The 19,259-nt window shown below is 43.9% G+C and overlaps 1 protein-coding gene across 6 annotated transcripts in view; it reads left to right on the top strand.

Annotated features, from left to right (window-relative positions):
• The window catches only part of PRICKLE1 (prickle planar cell polarity protein 1), a 112,308-nt gene extending 93,710 nt beyond the window's left edge, over nucleotides 1-18,598 (top strand). For 4 of the 6 annotated variants that reach the window (XM_070370626.1, XM_005896808.3, XM_070370627.1 and 1 more), the window contains exons 2-8: nucleotides 2,491-2,675; nucleotides 4,353-4,466; nucleotides 5,251-5,388; nucleotides 5,972-6,175; nucleotides 7,430-7,616; nucleotides 8,515-9,378; nucleotides 11,946-18,598. In XM_070370626.1, the coding sequence (XP_070226727.1) occupies nucleotides 2,541-2,675; nucleotides 4,353-4,466; nucleotides 5,251-5,388; nucleotides 5,972-6,175; nucleotides 7,430-7,616; nucleotides 8,515-9,378; nucleotides 11,946-12,808 (2,505 nt within the window). In that variant the 5' untranslated portion in view covers nucleotides 2,491-2,540 and the 3' untranslated portion in view covers nucleotides 12,809-18,598. The remainder of the gene's footprint in view (nucleotides 1-2,490; nucleotides 2,676-4,352; nucleotides 4,467-5,250; nucleotides 5,389-5,971; nucleotides 6,176-7,429; nucleotides 7,617-8,514; nucleotides 9,379-11,945) is intronic. The other 2 variants (XM_070370628.1, XM_070370630.1) reach the window with 1 other exon arrangement.
• The last annotated feature ends 661 nt before the right edge of the window (nucleotides 18,599-19,259 follow it).

The following is a 19,259-nucleotide window of genomic DNA, read 5'->3' as shown; positions in this document are numbered from 1 at the left end:
ATAATTCAGCTCTTTGGCAATCTGCATCTTTGTGCTAGCATGGAAAATTCATTTGTCTTAATTTGTGGTGTTTTCTCTTGTTTTAAAATACAATGACATTTAATTTTTAGGTTCTGCTTAATATTTATGTTATTGGTAAGTCTGTGCAGAGCACGTACCTTCAAGTCTCCCTTTTCAGCCATATTTGGCAAAGGACAGACATGCATAGTTCATGATTTGGGTTCAATAGCATTGAAGGCACCCTTTCTCCTAGTGGGGTGTTTTGAGTTATGAATTAAATTCTTAACCTCTGTTCTTCTCCCTTTGATATGCAGTTGTTATTTTTTTCAAAACAAAAGGGAAAGAGTAGATCCAAGAAGTGCTCTGACTTTCATTAACACATCCTTTTTTATTGAATGGTAAGAGGAATGTGTCGATGTTTAGAAAGCCTCCCCTCAGTTGAGCCATGAATGAAGTGCACCTGCGTGAAATGATGTCTTGTGTAAAAGGTCAGTTCCCCCCAGTGGTGGGGCAGGAAATGAGGTCAGCTTTACTTTTTGTTCAGGGTGAAGGAAAGTTAAGTTTATTAGTTGGAATACTGTCTTCTGTGTGGCATTACTCCTTTTTCTAATAAAGATTGTACCTTTTGGGTGCTTGGTGCCCCCCCCCCTTTTGTGAACTGTTAGAATTTTAAAATTTTAGTGTCCTTTGATTCATCAAAGAAAAGTCGTAAGTTTTCGTACTCATAGGATTTAATAGGTAACATGTTCTAACACTTGTAAGTAAGTAGCGTTGCACTGAGAGTGTCACTGACAAATGACTGTCAGGCTGACAGTGTTTTTCCTACCTGTTGAAGCAAATGAGAGGATCATTTAAAGCAGAAGAATTTTCAGAAGTCCCATGTATTAGACTTGCTGCAGTGTGACTAGACTCTGGCTTTTAGCTGTGTGACCTTGGGCAAGTCATTTCCTAGAAATATTCATTGAAAGGACTGATGCTGAAGCTGAAACTCCAATACTTTGGTCACCTGATGCAAAGAACTGACTCGTTGGAAAAGACCCTGATGCTGGGAAAGATTGAAGGCAGGAGGAGAAGGGGTCAACAGAGGATGAGATGGTTGGATGGCATCACTGACTCGATGGACATGAGTTTGAGCAAGGTCCGGGAGTTGGTGATGGACAGGGAAGCCTGGCATGCTGCAGTCCATGGGGTCACAAAGAGTCGGACACGACTAAGCAACTGAACTGAATTACCTGTAAATTTCTTTTTTTTGTTGCTGTTGTTGGAGAGAAGTATAAAAGGCTGCATCTGATCCTGAAAGTCTTCTATCTTTTTTTCATCTTAGTGACTGGGAATAGGGGATGATTTTTAAGAACCAGAAGTAACTCAGAAGGGACATGCATGGTGATAACAAAGTTCTTAGGCTGTAGGTCAGGACTGCTGTCTAAACACTTATAGGCCTTCATCTGAGGAGACTTTTCAGAGCTGGGTTTATACCTCATGTGTCCAGCAGCAGGTTGAGAGCATGTCACACACAGTAGGTGGGTGGTGGTGTGGTAGTTTAGTCACTAAGTTATGTCCCACTTTTTTGCAACTCCATGGACTGTAGCCCACCAGGTTCCTCTGTTCATAGAATTTTCCAGGCAGGAATACTGGAGTGGGTTGCCATTTCCTTCTCCAGGGCGTCTTCCTGATCCAGGGATTGAACCTGGGTCTCCCTGCATTGGCAGGCAGATTCTTTACCGACTGAGCCACCAGGTACTACAGAGCTTTTCATTTGAAAGCCTGCCATTAACACAGTTCAATGCTTATAGTCACTGCGCTGGATTTTATTTTAACCTAGTGCTCAGATTCAGTGACTTTCTTATGAAGGAACTCATTAATGAATGTCTGGCTGACTGTAGCCCATGGATATAAAGGCTTGTGAATTTAATGTGCTGTGTAAGAATTTAACTGTGCTGTTTCTTCTCCCTGAGTAAACGAAGTTCAGTGCCTCTCAGACTTTATTGGAAACTTGAAACCTAAGCAGTGTGGCCCAGCCGACCCACTCTGTACTGGCAGGCAGCATGCCTCCGCTGGGAAGATGGGTCAGGAGATGCTGGGAAGCAACTTGGGTGGCTGGAGCAATCCTTTCACAGCGCATAGGAGCGGACAAGGCGGGAGGCTCGAACCCAGCTTCTTCCTACAACTCCTGGGCTCCGCAGGGATTCATTTGTGGGAAGTTAGTTAGCAGTGCAATTTTCTTGAGAACTTTTTTAATGAACAGTGTGTAGAGAAGTACCTTTTAAAGGCATCTGAAGATAAACTAGTTTGGCTGAGCTGCTAACGGGCCTCTTTCCGCATCGTGCAGCCGTAGTTTTTAAGATCTGGGGGCCTGAGGGCGGTGACACTGGTCATTTGGTCCCTTTCTCTGGGCCCCAGTGTGTGTACATACGTGTTCAATAAAAGCTCTTGGAGGGTAAGAGTCATGACTTCAGATTCATCTCTTTGACTGTCTTATATTGCTCACAGCAGCCACGGTCTGATGTCCTGTGACTGAGAAGCCAGCTGTTGACTCTGTTATGATGCCTTTGGAGATGGAGCCCAAAATGAGCAAACTTGCCTTTGGATGCCAGCGGAGCTCCACATCGGATGATGACTCGGGCTGCGCACTGGAGGAGTACGCCTGGGTACCCCCAGGCCTCAGACCCGAGCAGGTGGGAACCACATCGTCCACTTTTCTGGTTTTCAGTGTGATTTAAGGTCTTTGGTGTTCTGTTTTTTAGTGATCAGACGTCACTGCCTCAGTGACATGCTGTGTCCTCGGGCCTTACTCTTTTTTCTGATGGTTTTGCTTTTTTAAGTCACACTTAGTTTCTCAATGAAAGTCTCCAATCCCTTTCATACTCTTGGGTCCAGAAGGATGCTGTTTTTGCCCTGATGAGTGAAACCCAGAGTGCTGCCTTTGCCTTTGTTATGTGGATTTCTGACTTAGGTGTCCCTTTGGAGAGAGTGGGAGGAATTTACTAACCTTTTGAAAAGCTTCAGTAACAACAAAAAGGTAATGAAAGAAAAGGGGAAAGTTTCTCTGGCAGTTCTCTGCAGTGCCTGGGCTTTGGAAGAGAGGAGACAGAGCTGTGAGACCATTTCAGAGTCACTGCTTAAATAGACCTTTGATAACCTTGCACAGGAAAGATTCTGTCACCACACCATGTGAATCGGAAAAAAAATTAAAGAGCTAATTTTGTGCTTTGTTGTATTGTTATTTTAAGGAAGATGAGAACATTATGTGTACCTGTTTTTATCTTCCCAATATCCTTATAATGATGAACTTGTTAAAAAAATTGCTGGTGACGGACACAGGGGCCAAGGTAGTTTGAAACAAGGGGAGGCAGTTGGGCTCCTGAGTTACGGTTGTGTTTCCCGTTTGGTGGGCACCCCCTTGAGAAGAGGGGTTTCCGATTCATCCTGGGCCTCACACAGTGCCTGGTACACACATAGCTGGTGTTTAGCATTTACAGCCCTACAAGCTCTGGTGGCTGATACACTGGGACATGGGGGAGAGCTGGACTCCAGGTAGGAACGCAGTGTTTCGACAGACCTTTAAGAGAGAGCCCTTTCTGCAGCTTCGGAGGGTAGGTTTGTGAGATCTTGAAATATTGAAGCAGACAGGCCCCAAATTCCTTAGTCTTCTCATTTCTTGAATCATTTTCATTCTTCCTCAGCACTGCAGCATCCTTTGCAGCATTCATTAAGGGGTTTCCTTTAGATACAACAGAAAGAAAAAAAAAAATTCAAACAAAAATTGAGTTTTTTCAAAATGAACTAAGTACAGCTCATTATAGCTTCCCTCCAGTTGTTTGGGGGAAATTGACTCCAGGTATTTAGAAAACAGCACCCATGGAAGCAAAGAAAGCTGAAGCTTGAGAGAACCTGATAAGGGAGAGTTTACAAACAGAACAGCTTTTGTCTTTGCAACCTGTGAAATTCAGAGAGCAAATCCAGTGTGTTTGTGTAGTGGCTGGATTGTGGACAGTGTCACACAGCCTGTGTGGTCACTGCCAGTGTTCACTCAGCACTCTCTTGGCTGACCCTAGGGAGATCACTCAGGAATGGTAGCATTAAATGTGCATATTTTATGGTGTGTAATTTATAATACCCCTGATTGTTACTACAAATTACATTCCTGAAGAGCCCTTTAGCAGCTGGGTGCTAGCTAACTGGGGGTTTGCACGTCTTCTGGCCTGGCTCAGCTGGTCTTCTCATTAGCGGCCAGCAGCCACATCCTGTCAGAGGCTGGAGCCCTACCTAAAGGGCAGGGTAACTTCTCGGGGTGGACTGAGCTGAAGTGTTCGCTTCCTGTGTGCTGACGTCCTCCTCCCTCTCTCCCTCAGATCCAGCTCTATTTTGCTTGCTTACCAGAGGAAAAGGTTCCTTATGTTAACAGCCCTGGAGAGAAGCACCGAATTAAACAGCTTTTGTACCAGTTGCCACCACATGATAATGAGGTAAAAGAACAGGAAGAAGGCTAATTAGGAAAAAAAAAAATCCACCCTCAGCGTTGTGATGCCTCCCATAAACTTTAGACTCTTTTGCCTTTCTTCAGATAAAATTGGGCTGGAGAATACAGCTCTCCATTCTTCAAGAGAGAAAAGAGTGTCAGTGCAATAAACTTAACACAAGTTCGTTTTTTATAGTGTTTGCAGCCACCCACCAGTTATCAGGAACCTACAGATTCCTGCAATTTCTCCACCCCTTCGCCCAGTCAGAGCTGAATGGGGCTTTGGGCCTGCAGTGGGCTTGAGTGCCTGTAGAATGTATAATGAAGGTGGCAGGTAACCAGTTTAAACCTTTTGAAGAAAGCTTAATGCCTTAGGTTTTTTTAGCATCTCTGCTGATAAAAGTTTAAATTAAACTTTTCATCCTTTTTTTTTAAAAACAAATAAAGGACTTCTGCAGCAGTCCAGTGGTTAAGACTCCATGCTTCCAATGCAAGGGGTGTGGGTTCAGTCCCTGGTTGAGGAACTAAGATCCCACGTGCTGCATGGTGTGGCCAAAAAAAAAAAAAAGACAGACAGACTATTCCTTCAGATTGCATTTCACTTTTGCTAGAGAAGCTGCAAGATTTGTTGTCGTTTTAAAGGTATGGGGTCATTTTTAAAACTAGGGATTCATGAGGGCAGACCAGCTACACTTGCTGTTTTATTTCCTGAGACTCAATTCTGGAAATAAAAAATTGGTGAGGAGGCTGGCTGTGTACATCAGAGGGTGCTTCTGTTTCCTTCTGTGAAGGTGCGGTACTGCCAGACTTTGAGTGAGGAGGAGAAAAAAGAACTTCAAGTGTTCAGTGCTCAGCGGAAGAAAGAAGCACTAGGAAGAGGAACAATTAAACTTCTGTCCAGAGCAGTAATGCACGCCGTGTGCGAGCAGGTAGCGAGTTCTGGGTGGAGGGGTGGTGACGTCTTGGATCAGCTGCGGGGAGAGGTGGGAGGAAGCAGATAGCCAGGCCAGCATCGGTATGAGCCCTAAAAACCCAAAAACTATGAGAAAGAAAAGTAACGTAGCTTAATATTAAATGGGGATTCATGTTTGCAACTGGCCACACTGCTGTGTATGGGGGAGGCAGCCCCTTAAGTAAACATGGGGTGAAATCCTAAGGTCCTGGCATGGAGGGCGGGGCTGGGGTGTGCCTCGTGTTCACAGGGACATAATATAGACGTTCAGGGCCTTTACTGTGCATTCTTAGAGCAAGAATATATCCAATAGGAGGCCACCCCTGGAAAACCACTGCGAGTGTTCTCGGTGAGCAGTCCAGCGCGGTAGGTAGTAAAGCCGAGGCATGTTCACTCCAGTGGAGAGTGAGAGTTCTGCAGTGAAGAGCTGTTTAACCGCTAGAAGGAGGGAACAGAAATGAGTTTCCCTGAGAGATTTGGGATTGAGTGTTAAGTGGAAAAGGCAGAGACTGCAGTCATTGAAGAAGCATCGTTTTAAATTGAAATCCATTTGTTTTTAGTGTGGGTTGAAGATAAACGGAGGTGAGATTGCAGTGTTTGCCTCTCGAGCGGGCCCGGGAGTGTGCTGGCACCCATCCTGCTTTGTCTGCTTCACGTGCAGTGAGCTGCTGGTCGACCTCATCTATTTTTATCAGGATGGAAAAATTCACTGTGGCCGGCACCATGCTGAGCTGCTCAAACCCCGGTGCTCAGCATGTGACGAGGTAAAAAAGTTCATCCCTTAACACTGGGAAAAATAAGCTTCTAGTCAGCCAATATTCCACTGTTCACACCTCAGCCAAATAGAAGTCTCTGCTGCGTATGCTGTGTGTATATAGTTTTAAGATAACCCTGTACAGTGGTATAATGGAAACACATGTGGCTGATGAAGAGAAGGCAGCAGGTGTCTTTGTCCACTGACAAGAATGTCCTTGATGGATTGTGAGAAAAAAGCAAGTTGCAAGAAGAGTGTGTAACTATTGATCTTATTTTTGTCAAAGAGGGGAAGAACAAGACTGTATACATATTTGTAAACACTCAGAAACAGCGTGTAAAGACATACACTGAGTTCACAGTGGTTAACCCCTGGAGCATGTGTGGGAAGGGCTGGTGGTGTAAAATGAAGTTTTTCTACCTTAGGCTTTTTATTTTTAAGTAATTTTAGATTTACAGAAGAGTTGCAAAAATATCATGAAGAGTCCCTGTATACCCTTCTCCTAGCTTGTTAATTATCTTATGTAATCATGGTATATGCATCAAAACTAAGAAATTAACATTGTATAATATTTTAACTAAATCATAGACTTTATTTGGATTTCTTCAGTTTTTCTACTCGTGTCTGTGTTTTATTCTGACACCCCATCCAGGGAACCTCATTGCATTTATTCGTTATATCTCCCTAGTCTGCTTCAATCAGTAATAGTAAACTTCTTATTTTTATTTTCGTATATTTAAGTTTCTTCTATGATGTGCTATTTGAAAAGTTTTTGAAACCAAAAATATGGAAAAATCAAAAAGTCCTTAATCTGGAGATGGCCACCAGGTCCTTGGAAGCATTATCTGCATCAGTGCTGTTCACTCGTCCAGCACCCAGATCACTGTAACTGGTGGCTCACAGCCACTTTAGTGAGTTTTGTTTTTTTTTTTTCTATTAAAAGGTACACAGGCCACTAAATTATTTCAGTGTTAATGTGTTCTTTGCCAGATTATGCCTGCAAAGTGTGCTTGAGGAGCAAAAATATGACCAAGTGTATTACTCCAATGTAGAATTCTGTAAGCATGCACTTGGTTTCTCTTTTTCAATGTTTTCAACTTCTGTTCTTGTTTTGTAGCTACATCGAGTTACATGTAAGCTGGGGCTGTAAGAAACAAAAGATCCAGTGCCTGTCAGTTGCCCAGAAAACATGCATTTAACCTGGCCTTTAAAATCATTCAAAATGAATTTCTTTCATCCTGTGGTTTCTTGTTTCTCTTTAAAGATAATTTTTGCTGATGAGTGCACAGAGGCTGAGGGTCGGCATTGGCACATGAAACACTTCTGCTGCCTGGAGTGCGAGACGGTCCTGGGTGGGCAGAGGTACATCATGAAGGACGGCCGCCCATTCTGCTGCGGCTGCTTCGAGTCCCTGTATGCAGAGTACTGCGAGACGTGCGGGGAGCATATTGGTGCGTCTGTGGCCCAGCCTGCTTTGCCACTTACCCATCACTCTGTCTCTGATTATCCAGTGTTTTTTTCTTTCTTTTTGTTTTTGATGGAGGTACAGTTTATGTTCAGTGAAATCTGAAAGATTTAAGTGTTTCGGTTTGATGAATTTTGATAAATGGGTGTAGACTGGATTCTCGTCTCCCCAGGCATTTGTGATCTGTTAAGTCCCCATGAACATGATTATCTAATACCTAGCCACTGCTCCTGGAGATACAGTGAGTTAGTTCCTATGAGCCTGTGGTTGAACCATTGTCATAAACCAGTCAAACAGATAATCTTGTTTCCTGTGTATTTTGGTTTAAAGACACCTTATTTAATATATGTTGTTGATTCATTAAATCGAACTCACAGTCAACAGCCCTGTACCACCTCCTTGGACAAAGCTCATCTAACCCGTGGATTGCCTCTGTGAGGCACGTCACAGCCTTCTGTGCTGAGCCACACTAGACAGCACTTCAGCTCTGTGCTGGGGCCATTTCAAACAAAATCACTAAGAGGAAGTGCAAACGTGGGAAAGAAAATGGGCCTGTGTGAGGTGTGAGCGCTGACACGAGAGGCAGCGCCCTCTCTCCTCAGCTGGGAGGCAGCAGCATCCCTTGACTCAAAGTTTCTGCCACTTTGCACATGTCTGCAAGTGACCTGGGAGACTCTGCAAGGATTCTGGAACTAAAAAGACATTTAGCACAGAGATCAATTTATAAATGAAAATTAACTACACCTGTGTAAGTCCCAGCTCTATCAAGATCCAGGACAGCCTCATCACCCTCAAAGGTGCCCTCATGCCCACAGTCTGTCTTTTCTTCTTCCTCTGGGTCAGGGCGGAACCATAACTTGTGATTCTTTCCTTTCTCGAAACAGGTGTGGACCACGCACAGATGACCTATGATGGGCAGCACTGGCATGCCACTGAGGCCTGCTTTTCCTGTGCCCAGTGCAAAACCTCTCTGTTGGGATGCCCCTTCCTCCCCAAACAAGGCCAGATTTATTGCTCGAAGACATGCAGCCTCGGTGAAGACGTGCATGCCTCCGATTCCTCTGACTCTGCATTCCAGTCAGCTCGATCAAGAGACTCCAGAAGAAGTGTCCGGATGGGCAAGAGCAGCCGGTCAGCAGATCAGTGTCGTCAGTCCCTCCTTTTGTCCCCTGCTCTGAACTATAAGTTTCCTGGCCTGTCAGGCAATGCTGACGACACCCTCTCTCGGAAGCTGGACGATCTGAGCCTTTCCAGGCAAGGAGCAAATTTTGTCAGTGAAGAATTTTGGAAAGGCAGAGTAGAGCACGAAACCCCCGAAGACCCTGAAGAATGGGCCGAGCATGAAGATTATATGACACAGCTCCTCCTCAAGTTTGGTGATAAAAGTCTCTTTCAGCAGCAGCCCAGTGAGATGGACATTCGAGCCAGTGAGCACTGGATAGCTGATAACATGGTTAAAAATAAGACTGAGTTGAAGCAAAACAACCAGAGCCTTGCAAGTAAAAAATACCAATCTGATATGTATTGGGCACAGTCACAAGATGGACTAGGAGATTCAGCTTATGGCAGCCACCCGGGCCCTGCGAGCAGTCGAAGACTCCAGGAATTGGATCTGGACCATGGGGCTTCAGGATACAATCACGATCAAACACAGTGGTATGAAGATTCCCTGGAGTGCTTGTCAGACCTCAAACCAGAGCAAAGTGTTCGGGATTCTATGGATTCTTTGGCTTTGTCTAATATCACAGGTATGTAATCTGGGGATTATGGGGTATTTGAAAAAGGAGCCACTAAAAAGTTTATGCCAAAAGTTACAGTTCAGCAACCAGTAGGGGCTATGTTTTTTAAAACGGTAGACCATGGGAAGGAAGGTGTTTCAGTTAAATGCTACACACTGTAGCAAAACAACAGTGTATTAAACAACAGAGACACCACTTTGCTGACAAAAGTCTGTAGAGTCAAAGCTATGGTTTTTCCAGTAGTCCTGTATGGATGTGAGAGCTGGATCATAGAGAAGGCTGAGCGCTGAAGAACTGATGCTTTCAAATTGTGGTACTGGAAGAGACTCTTGAGAGTCCCCTGGACAGCAAGGAAATCAAACCAGTCAATCCTAATGGAAATCAATCCTGAATATTCATTGGCAGGATTAATGCTGAAGCTGAAGCTCCATACTTTGGCCATCTGACGCGAAGAGCTGACTGGTTGGAAAAGACACTTATGCTGGGGAAGATTGAAGGCAGGAGGAGAAGGGGGCAGCAGAGGATGAGATGGTCAAATGGCGTCATTGACTCAATGGACATGAGTTTGAGCGAACTCCAGAAGATGGTGACAGACAGGGAAGCCTGGCATGCTGCAGTCTGTGGGCTTACAAAGAGTTGGACACAATTTAGCAACCGAACAGAACAGATAGCAAAGCAAACACTCACATACGTGTATGCGTACATATAAAATACATTTTCAGTACAGTCTCTGGGGACAGGTATTGTTATCCCTGTTTTGAAGAGAAGAGATGAATTTATTGGGATGATGGAGTCTACATCTGTACTTGAAAGATATTGGACTCTTTGGATCATTCTGTATGAATTAAAGATACTAAAATCAATATGCATACTCCATAAGCACAGAACATTTTTTTTTTCCTGAATTGCCCTGTGGCAATAGATAGCTCAAAATTAGCTAAGTCTTTTTTTTTTTAACCCAGATTATAAAATAATTTCACTTTAATGTTTTCAAAACACTTTTGTATCAGTTATCTACATTTCATCCTTACAATGACCCTGAGAGAGTGGATATTATTGCATTTTACAAATGTGGAAAGTTGGATTACCAAGAGACTAGAGAATTCCCTGGCGTTCCAATGGGTAGGACTCAGTGCTTTCATTTCCATGACCCGGGTTCAATCCCTAGTTGAGGAACTAAGATCCTGCAAGCCACATGGCGTGATCAAAAATACAAAAACAGAACACCAAAGAAACCAAGATGCTAAACGCCCAACTTTATATAAGTATTTAAAGATAAGGTTGATCCTAGACCCCAGTCCTCCTGAATCTTACACTTGCCGCAAGTTTTGGGTGCGGTTGTTGCTTGGTGAGTTTCATAGTTCAGCGAATGACACTAATCCTTTCATAAAGCTTATGTTACATTATAACATAGGCAGGAAAGGTTTGAGCAGCTGCCAGGAGGGCCCCAGGCCACGTGCTGGGCACAGAGGGTTAAGACAGCTACCCTCCTGACTTCAGCTGGGCTTGTCAACATTAAAGCCTATAATTAAGGGGACTTAAGGAATGGTGGGTAAGACTAAATACTAAGCACCTCCTGTTTGCTAGACCATATGATAGGTGTTTCAACATTTAAATATCAAAAATAGGCAACATTTGGTATACATTGTTGTATTGCTGACTTTTCTTGACAATGATAGGCTCAAAAACAGGCTTTATTTAGAAACTGGGAGGCTATGTAGCCACCAGTTGACAACAGTTCACAGCATTCCCTGTTGTTGCTTACCGTCAGCTGGGTTATGTCCATTTTGCTTAACTTGCCTGAGCCCTGTTATAACAAGGAGCACATCATCAGTTTTGAGCAAAGTTTTAAAATGAAATTAACCTGGAAGTGGAATATTAGTTTATGGGTTGATGGAGCAGAAGATTGGATAAAGGCCTGGGTCAGGGGTTTGGCAAACTTTTTTCCATAAAAGGCTAGCTAGGACTTTCGGGACATCATAGTCTTTGTTGCAACTACTCAACTCTACATTGTGGAAAAAAACCAGGCAGCAGAGAAGCAAACAGATTTATCTGGCCCAGTGAAACTCTATCCACACATAGGCTGTGAGCTGGATCTGGCCCTTGGGCTGTTCGACTACCAGTCCAGGTATAAGAGAAGACTAGTGTGGGCGTAAGAAGAGGGCCATAATAGTGGCCGTGTGCATGCAAAGGGAAGGACTGCTTTGAGAGAGATTCAGATAAACAGCTGCGTTAATGGATTGAGAGACAGAAGCTTCTATGTGTCATGTTAATAAATTAATGACAGAAGTGTTATGAAGAGATTTTAGTTTGGCTGCTCATCCCATGGGCTGTAACTCATGTTTGGCCCCCAAATGGCTGGGGCTTATAAGAGATGCTGGGCCACTTGTTTCAATGATAAAATTCATACCTCTTCTCGTTTAAGTATATATGTCTCTTGGTTTTGCCTAGTGATTATTCATCAGATATTGAAATTCAAGAGACTGCACTTCAAAATGCTTCTAAAGCTTGTTGGTAATCACTGTCAGAGTGTTAGGATTATTGATGGTCACGTCTTGTCTTGGCTTTTTTTTTAGGGGCTTCAGTGGATGGAGAAAGCAAGCCGAGGCCATCGTTGTATTCTCTGCAAAACTTTGAGGAAATAGAGACAGAAGATTGTGAGAAAATGAGCAATATGGGGACTCTGAACTCTTCCATGCTGCACAGGAGCACGGAGTCCTTGAAGAGTCTCAGTTCAGAGCTGTGTCCAGAAAAAGTCCTGCCCGAGGAGAAGCCGGTTCACCTGCCAGTGCTCCGAAGGTCCAAGTCTCAGTCCAGGCCACAGCAGGTCAAGTTTTCAGATGATGTCATCGACAACGGAAGCTATGAGAACATCGAAATCCGGCAGCCGCCCATGAGTGAGCGAACTCGGAGACGGGTGTACCATTTTGAAGAGAGGGGACCCAGGTCACACCACCATCGCCGCAGGAGAAGTAGGAAGTCCCGCTCAGACAATGCCCTGAACCTTGTCACAGAAAGAAAATACTCTCCCAAGGACAGGCTGCGGCTCTACACCCCCGATAACTACGAAAAGTTTATCCAGAATAAGAGTGCCCGGGAGATCCAGGCCTACATCCAGAATGCTGACCTCTATGGGCAGTACACCCATGCCACTTCTGACTACGCCCTGCAGAACCCAGGGGGGCCACGATTTCTAGGCCTCTATGGGGAGGACGACGACTCCTGGTGCTCCTCCTCCACCTCCTCCTCCTCTGACTCGGAAGAAGAAGGGTATTTTCTTGGACAACCAATTCCTCAGCCCCGGCCGCAGAGATACGCCTACTACACAGACGACCTTTCTAGTCCAACTTCTGCACTCCCCACTCCTCAGTTTGGTCAGAGGACAACTAAATCCAAGAAGAAAAAGGGACACAAGGGCAAAAACTGTATTATTTCTTAATGTAGTAGCTGCGGAGATTGTATTTAAACTTAGCCATTAACCATCTTAAATCATATCTTTTTTCTTCCATAGGAAAGTTGCTAAAATAGATTCAAGTGCTTTGCCCATGTAAGTGAGACCCCGACTGCTGTTTACAGTGTCAGATTCACCTTTGGAAGGTGTGATTTCTCCACTTACCCTCCTTGGATGGTGCCAGGTAGACATGACCTTTTGTGTCTGTTGGGTGCATCACAATTTGATACAGCTGCTTTGGTCTCCAAACCTCAAGAGATCCGTAAGAAGCTGTTGAGAGGTGATTGGATGGGGTGTTGATTTTTAGACGGTGGAGAACTTGAGCCACCTTTGTCAAGCAATAGTGTTTGTCGTTTGTCTGCACCAGGTTGACCCAGGTCCTGACGGTCTGTCCAGTTGTGTGGCATGCACGTAGTCATGTGACCCAGCCAACACTGTGCATCCCCTTGTGCAAGGCCACCTCCTCCCCTTCCAGCCCTTATTAGCCAGGTAAACATTATATTAGCTCCAGCTACAGATCGGAAAGAACATTGCTATTTATAATGTAGTATTTCATAGACTTAAGTGTATTCCTAATTTAACGGTGCAAATATTAATGTACATACTGTACAGTTCAGATTTTAAAGCTGATATTTTTATATCCCTGAAATGTAAGATGTTTGTTACACTGCAGTGCTAGATTTGTTAGGGAACCAGAAACAGCATTTATGGATGAAATGATTGCTTGTATCTTAGTCAGGGTTTATAAGTTTAGATGGTCAAATTTATATTGCCTAGTGATGGAAAGTTCTTTTTTTTTTTTCCAATTTTTCAATATTAAAAAGGCTCTGTATGCATGGTGGGGCTATGTAAATACTCTTTAAAACTATGGCCCTATTAATCTTACAAGTGTTATTTATGGGTCAAGCAATGTAAACTGTATAAATGTAAAAACAAACAAAAAAATCTTCCCACACATACCCCTGGAATATATGGTTAAAAACAAGGAGAAGCTGTTTGGGTGAATATTTTTTTCTCCTTGGGGATGGCAGGGGGTGCCTTTCCCGTTTTCAGCAAGGTAGTGATTATCTCAAGGAAAGAGACCAAAAAACTACAAGCATCTGCTCTCTATGGCAGAGTGCTTTGTAGGTTGATTCCTTTTCACCCCTCCCTTCCAGCTAATTCGTTGGCCTTTAACAGTAGTTTTGAAAACCGGGCCTTCTGGTTATGTTTTTCTTTTAAAATCTTTAAATTAGAGGATTCTGTGCTGCTGGCTGCTTAATCTGGGGTTCTGTTTCAAGGGGGAATTACATTGGATTTGAACTGACGAGCTAATACTTCAATGTGGGTCATTCTTGCACATGTTTCGGTCCTAACTTAGTGTCCTAGTGGTATCTCAGACCTTTAGGAAGGTATTTAATAAATGCTTAATCAATAACAAATGACCTTCCTGAACAAGCTCTCTTCAAACGCATCCAGACCATGTTCACTTTGCTGCTTTGAGTAGCGTTGCTGTTCTACCACTAGCAGACCAGCGTTTGACTCCTGCACGTCCACTTGCCCTGCTAGCCTGTATGAAATAGTAACTGAGGCACAGAGGCAGAGCTGCCCACGTGTACTGGTGTGGGAAAAGCTGCTGGGCCCTGCGAGGGCAGCCCTGAATCCAGTAGGAAAACCAGCGGTCAACAGCATCCCCTGTACTCACCCCTAGATAGGGCAAGGCTTGGTATTCAGACTAGACAGAGCCCTTCAGAAACACGCCAGTGGGGGAGAGCTCTTTTCTCAATAACTTCATTATCATCTCCCTGTTCTGATTCATTGTAAAAACAGCATTGCAAAGAAAATGCACGCACATGGTTTAAAACAAGTGAAAGACATGGAGTACCTCCTTTCCACTCCGCTTCCCTTGGTTCCCCTCCCTGGAGGTAACCACTGTTACCCATTAGTTGTGCATCCTTCAGCTGTTCAAAGCATATTTACATTACTGTAGCTTTTTAAAATGGCAGGAAACTAGACCAGCTAAGACCTGCTTTTCTCACTTCACACGTGGCTATTCCCCCTCAGTGTGTATAGGTCTACCTCACTGTGTTCTTGCAATGACTTCATAGTAGTCTACTTTTGGATATACTGTAATTTATTTCACCAGTCCCTTGGTGATGGGCTTCAGTGTTCTCATAGACACTTTATCCTTCATTGGCACATATGCACATAAATTCTGAGTAGCATGGTTACTGGGAGAAGGGTTATGCATTTATAACTTTGATGGCCCTCACCAGTTTTCCTCAAGAAGGCCATCTTCTGATCCTTATTTACAATGCAGGTGCTTGTTCCCTCATGATCTCACATGACAGAGGAGCAAGTTTCCAGATTTTAAAGATGTTTTCAGAACCTTTGCTGCAAACAGTGGGCCTCCTTTTAGAAAAGACCTTTGCCTTGAAAGGATGGATAATGAAATGCTCAGCCTTACTTGGCCTGGAGAAAGGCAGGTGTAAGCTGAAGTCACTGTCCTCAGTGGTTTCAAGTCCTAGTTGCTTTTGCTCCTCGTAGTAATCACCCCATTCATTTCTTCATTTCCTTACATAAGAGTTATATAGACTGCCAAAGATTTAAGGAAATGCAGAAATATTTATTCACAATAATAATGTAAGCTTTAAAGCTTTTAAATCTTGGTTGATAGCAATAACAAAGAAGACTGTCTACAAAGGAAGAAAGAAAGGCAGCTGCCCTGCAGTCCTGTAAAGAATTAGGCTAGAAAACTAGGCCTACCTTTGCTAAAAGGTGTTCATAGATTTCGTTAACAAAATGTTTGGTCCATCACAAAACTCTTAAAATTTAGCCCCAAGATAAGTATCAAATACTAAAACACTGCCTCTAGTCTCTACATGGGTGAAACAGAACCCCAATGATTGCATTTTTCCTCACTTCAGACCAAACTGGAGCACACACAGCCCGTGGAGGGATGCTGATAAAAGTCAATGGGAACTGCTTTCAGTACTCATAAGAGAGAATGACTCACCTTGTGTATGCACTTGATATTCTCGACACTCGGCTTTCTAGTTCCTGAGTTAAATAAGTATCAGAAGTGCAAGGAGAGATTTGCTGTCTGGCGGTGCTTGTGGTAAAGGACCCACCTGCCAGTGCAGGAGATGTGGGTTCGATCCCTGGGTCAGGAAGATCCCCTGGAGGGGGAAATGGCTACCCACTCTAGTATTCTTGCCTGGAGAATTCCGTGGACAGAGGAACTTGGCGGGCCCCAGTCCATAGGGTCGGAAAGAGTTGTGCACAACTGAGCACAGCACTCACTTTAGATACAAAGCATAAGCCACGGTAAGACAGAAGTAAAATGGGGATGAGCACCAAAGACTGCTGGATGTCCACATGTGGCATGTGGCCTGCCCTCTGTGGTCCTTGGGTGACGGGCCAGGCAAGTAAGAGCAGGCGTGGAGGCGCTGTGGGAGTGCCGAGGGTGCAGGGCACGGCACCGTCCACGTGGTGTGGGCAGGCTTCGGCTGACCGCCGCGCTCTCCTGTGGCACACTCAACTGCCATGGACGAGAGAAGCAGCGCTAGAACCTCAGTCTTTCCAAAAGCAACCAAGAACTTGAACTTTGGTAAAACGTCTCCCACCTTCTCAATGCTAGCAACTAATTCAAACATTTCTGAAGCCCTTTGAACAAAATGAACCTGCCGTCAGCACATGGGTTATAAATTTAAGCACTTGAAGTCATCGCTTAGAGCTGTCTAAAGGAGGCACAACTAATTACTATTTACAGAAAGATGTGACTTTTTTTTTTTTTTGATGTTTAAGGAAGAAAAATTACTGATTTAAAAAAATTCCACTAAAAGCCTTATTATCAAATTTAATGTTAGCAACACAATTATAAAAAAGGCCTTTTTAATTTGTCAAATGAAAAAATTGCCTAGTTAGATTCTCTAGCTGTGCTTTGGAACTTTCTAACAAGGCATGCTCCTGAACAGTCACATGGGTTTTCTGCTCGCTCTCAAAGCACACGAGGAAGGCTTCCAGGCTCACTGGAGAAATAAGCAGGAACAATTGAATTTTGCATCTCTGAGCTCTGGCATTTCTATGCCAAAATCATAGCAGTGACTTTACTAGGGGAAGAAAGGTGAAGGGTGGCTTTCACAGCTTACAAAGGAAGTGTAGAGGAAAGGGAAGATGGGGTATGTGTATAGAGACTTGCTCCCAGGATTACAGCCAGTCTTGTTTGAACAGACCAAGGTAGCTGGTCAGATTCCCATTTGAGAGATCAATTTTAACCTCAACTCTTCTTTTTACAAAAGAAATTTCACATCCCTGCTGCCGTACGTGCAAGGTGCTGTTAGGGCAACTTGAGAAGGAACTTGCATTCTCCAGAAGCACTTGATTCCAGACAACATAAACAGTACCATCGAGAACATGAAAGTAGTTCTCCTAAGTGCTAATACTTGTTTTCACATTTTTAGGTCAACAAACTAAAAGCACCTGATGTTGGAAAAAGTGATTACTAGGCTAATATAAAGCTGCCACGAAGTTGATGATGGAGAGATGCAAAGCACACTGGACTCTAGAATTCAGGGGATGTGGGTTAGGAGACTCCCCTCTCTCATTATCTCAGGCGGGTTGAGTGCTGTGGCCAAGTTTCCATTTCTGTAAAATGAGAGGTGCTCAACCATCTCAAAGGCTTCCTTCCAGCGTTGGTATTCTGTGAAGACCAAACTGAATTTATTGGGTCAGCCAGCAGGCAAGTCACCCCACTCAGCATAAAGTGTCATTTCCCTTTTTGACTCTTCATTTACCAACATACTTGGCAAAGATTGCTGACAGGATGGTCCTTCAGAGACCATGGCTCATGAGAGTTGGTAGCTTTAAAGACGGTTGGTGCTTTTCTACATTTTAATGCTTGCGACTCTGAGTGGGCATGAAGTTTGGCAGTGCTTACCTCCCTCTAGGTGCATATGCTTCAAGTTGGCTTTTTCTTTTAAGTAGGCAATCTGAAATGGCATACAGAATATGGAAAACAAGACATTTTCCTCCCTTGTGTTTTATTTTTCCCCCAATTACCAAGATAAAATATTTTTTTTTCTACAATGCAGTTAGTAGCAGTCTGGAATCTCTGAACATGTTGTAAGCAAAGCTGAAAAAGTGTTAACTTTGTTTAATTAATGTTGGCTCCCAGTATAGGAGAGCTGAATTACCAGGTTTATTCCACTTAAATGACACTTCTCAAATCACTATGGGTCCAGGTACCACACCAAAGAGCTGAGTTCCAGGCTATGTGGTAACTGTGGGGGCTGTAACCCTACCTGCCCCTTAACAACCATGTCTTATGAACCTGTAAGATGTTTTCTAAATTAATTCCAAAGCAGAAGTCATAGAAACCAACATAGATGGTAGTAGTGACTGAGTATAGGTGAAAATCTACTGAGCAAGGATTTTATCAGAAGTTTTTTGTAAGTTATTTTTATATATAACAAACATATTATAAACATCACAAACATATTACACCATAAGTGTACATACCAACAGCTAGCGTGTCCTGGAGTCAGCATTGGAACCTAGTTCTGAATGACCACTAAACTTCCACTTCTTTCAAGAACACCAAGTTTAAAAGTTGAAAGATATGGGTAAAACACTGACTCTGCCCCTTCCAGCTATATGACCTTAGGCAAGCCCTTAATTGTAAAGTGAGAGAAAAATACTCATTGGCTTACAACATGTGAAAGTGTTGTTTGTGAATCTAAAAACACTAGAATGGGCCTTCTAATGTGGTTCAGATAGTGAAATAAATGAAAAACAGTGCTTCTCTGAATCCTATATTTAATATATTAAACCTGGAATGTACTTTAAGCTACATCTGATGTTACACTTGATTCTACTCTACAGAAGTAACGGAATACAAAGTTTTTAAAATGTGAAGTTCCTACAAGGTGGGGACCAATTCCACGCCCCTACCCACACTTGCAGGGCATCACCCCTTCACTCAACATTCGCACCTCAGGATGGGGGCAAGCCCTGTAGGCTTTGTAGAGGTCAAGCTGCCCCAGGGAATGAGATGTTGAAAAAAACGGTGCCTCTTCTTGGCCCCTGGGGTGTTGGAAAGGAAAGGTGACTTTCACACATGACTCCCCTCTCTTAGTTGAGGAAGCCCTGCAGTGTTGAGGAGCCACACCCCATCCCTACCCTCTGTGGTGGTGGAAGGCCACCCTGGTTGAGCCCACATCACAGCTAAGGTTCAGTCCTGGCCAGTAAAGGAAAGGGAAATTGAACACTTGACCACAAAACATGCCTTGGCCTGCTGAGCTGTGGTTCAGCTGGACTGTCGCCTCTCTCCCCCTGACCCCGACCCCAGCCCTCCACACTCTCTCACATATACAAACGTTCCCACATAGCCCCATCCTCTGGGGGCTGACCCGGGTCTGGCCTCAGAAGCCTCAGGCAAGCAGAGGGTGTGGTCATGCCA

The sequence above is a fragment of the Bos mutus genome, chromosome 5 (genome assembly GCF_027580195.1).
Source record: "Bos mutus isolate GX-2022 chromosome 5, NWIPB_WYAK_1.1, whole genome shotgun sequence".
In the NCBI taxonomy this organism is placed as follows: Eukaryota; Metazoa; Chordata; class Mammalia; order Artiodactyla; family Bovidae; genus Bos; species Bos mutus.
Note: the sequence above shows the minus strand (reverse complement) of the source record. Positions and strands in the feature narration are given on the sequence as shown.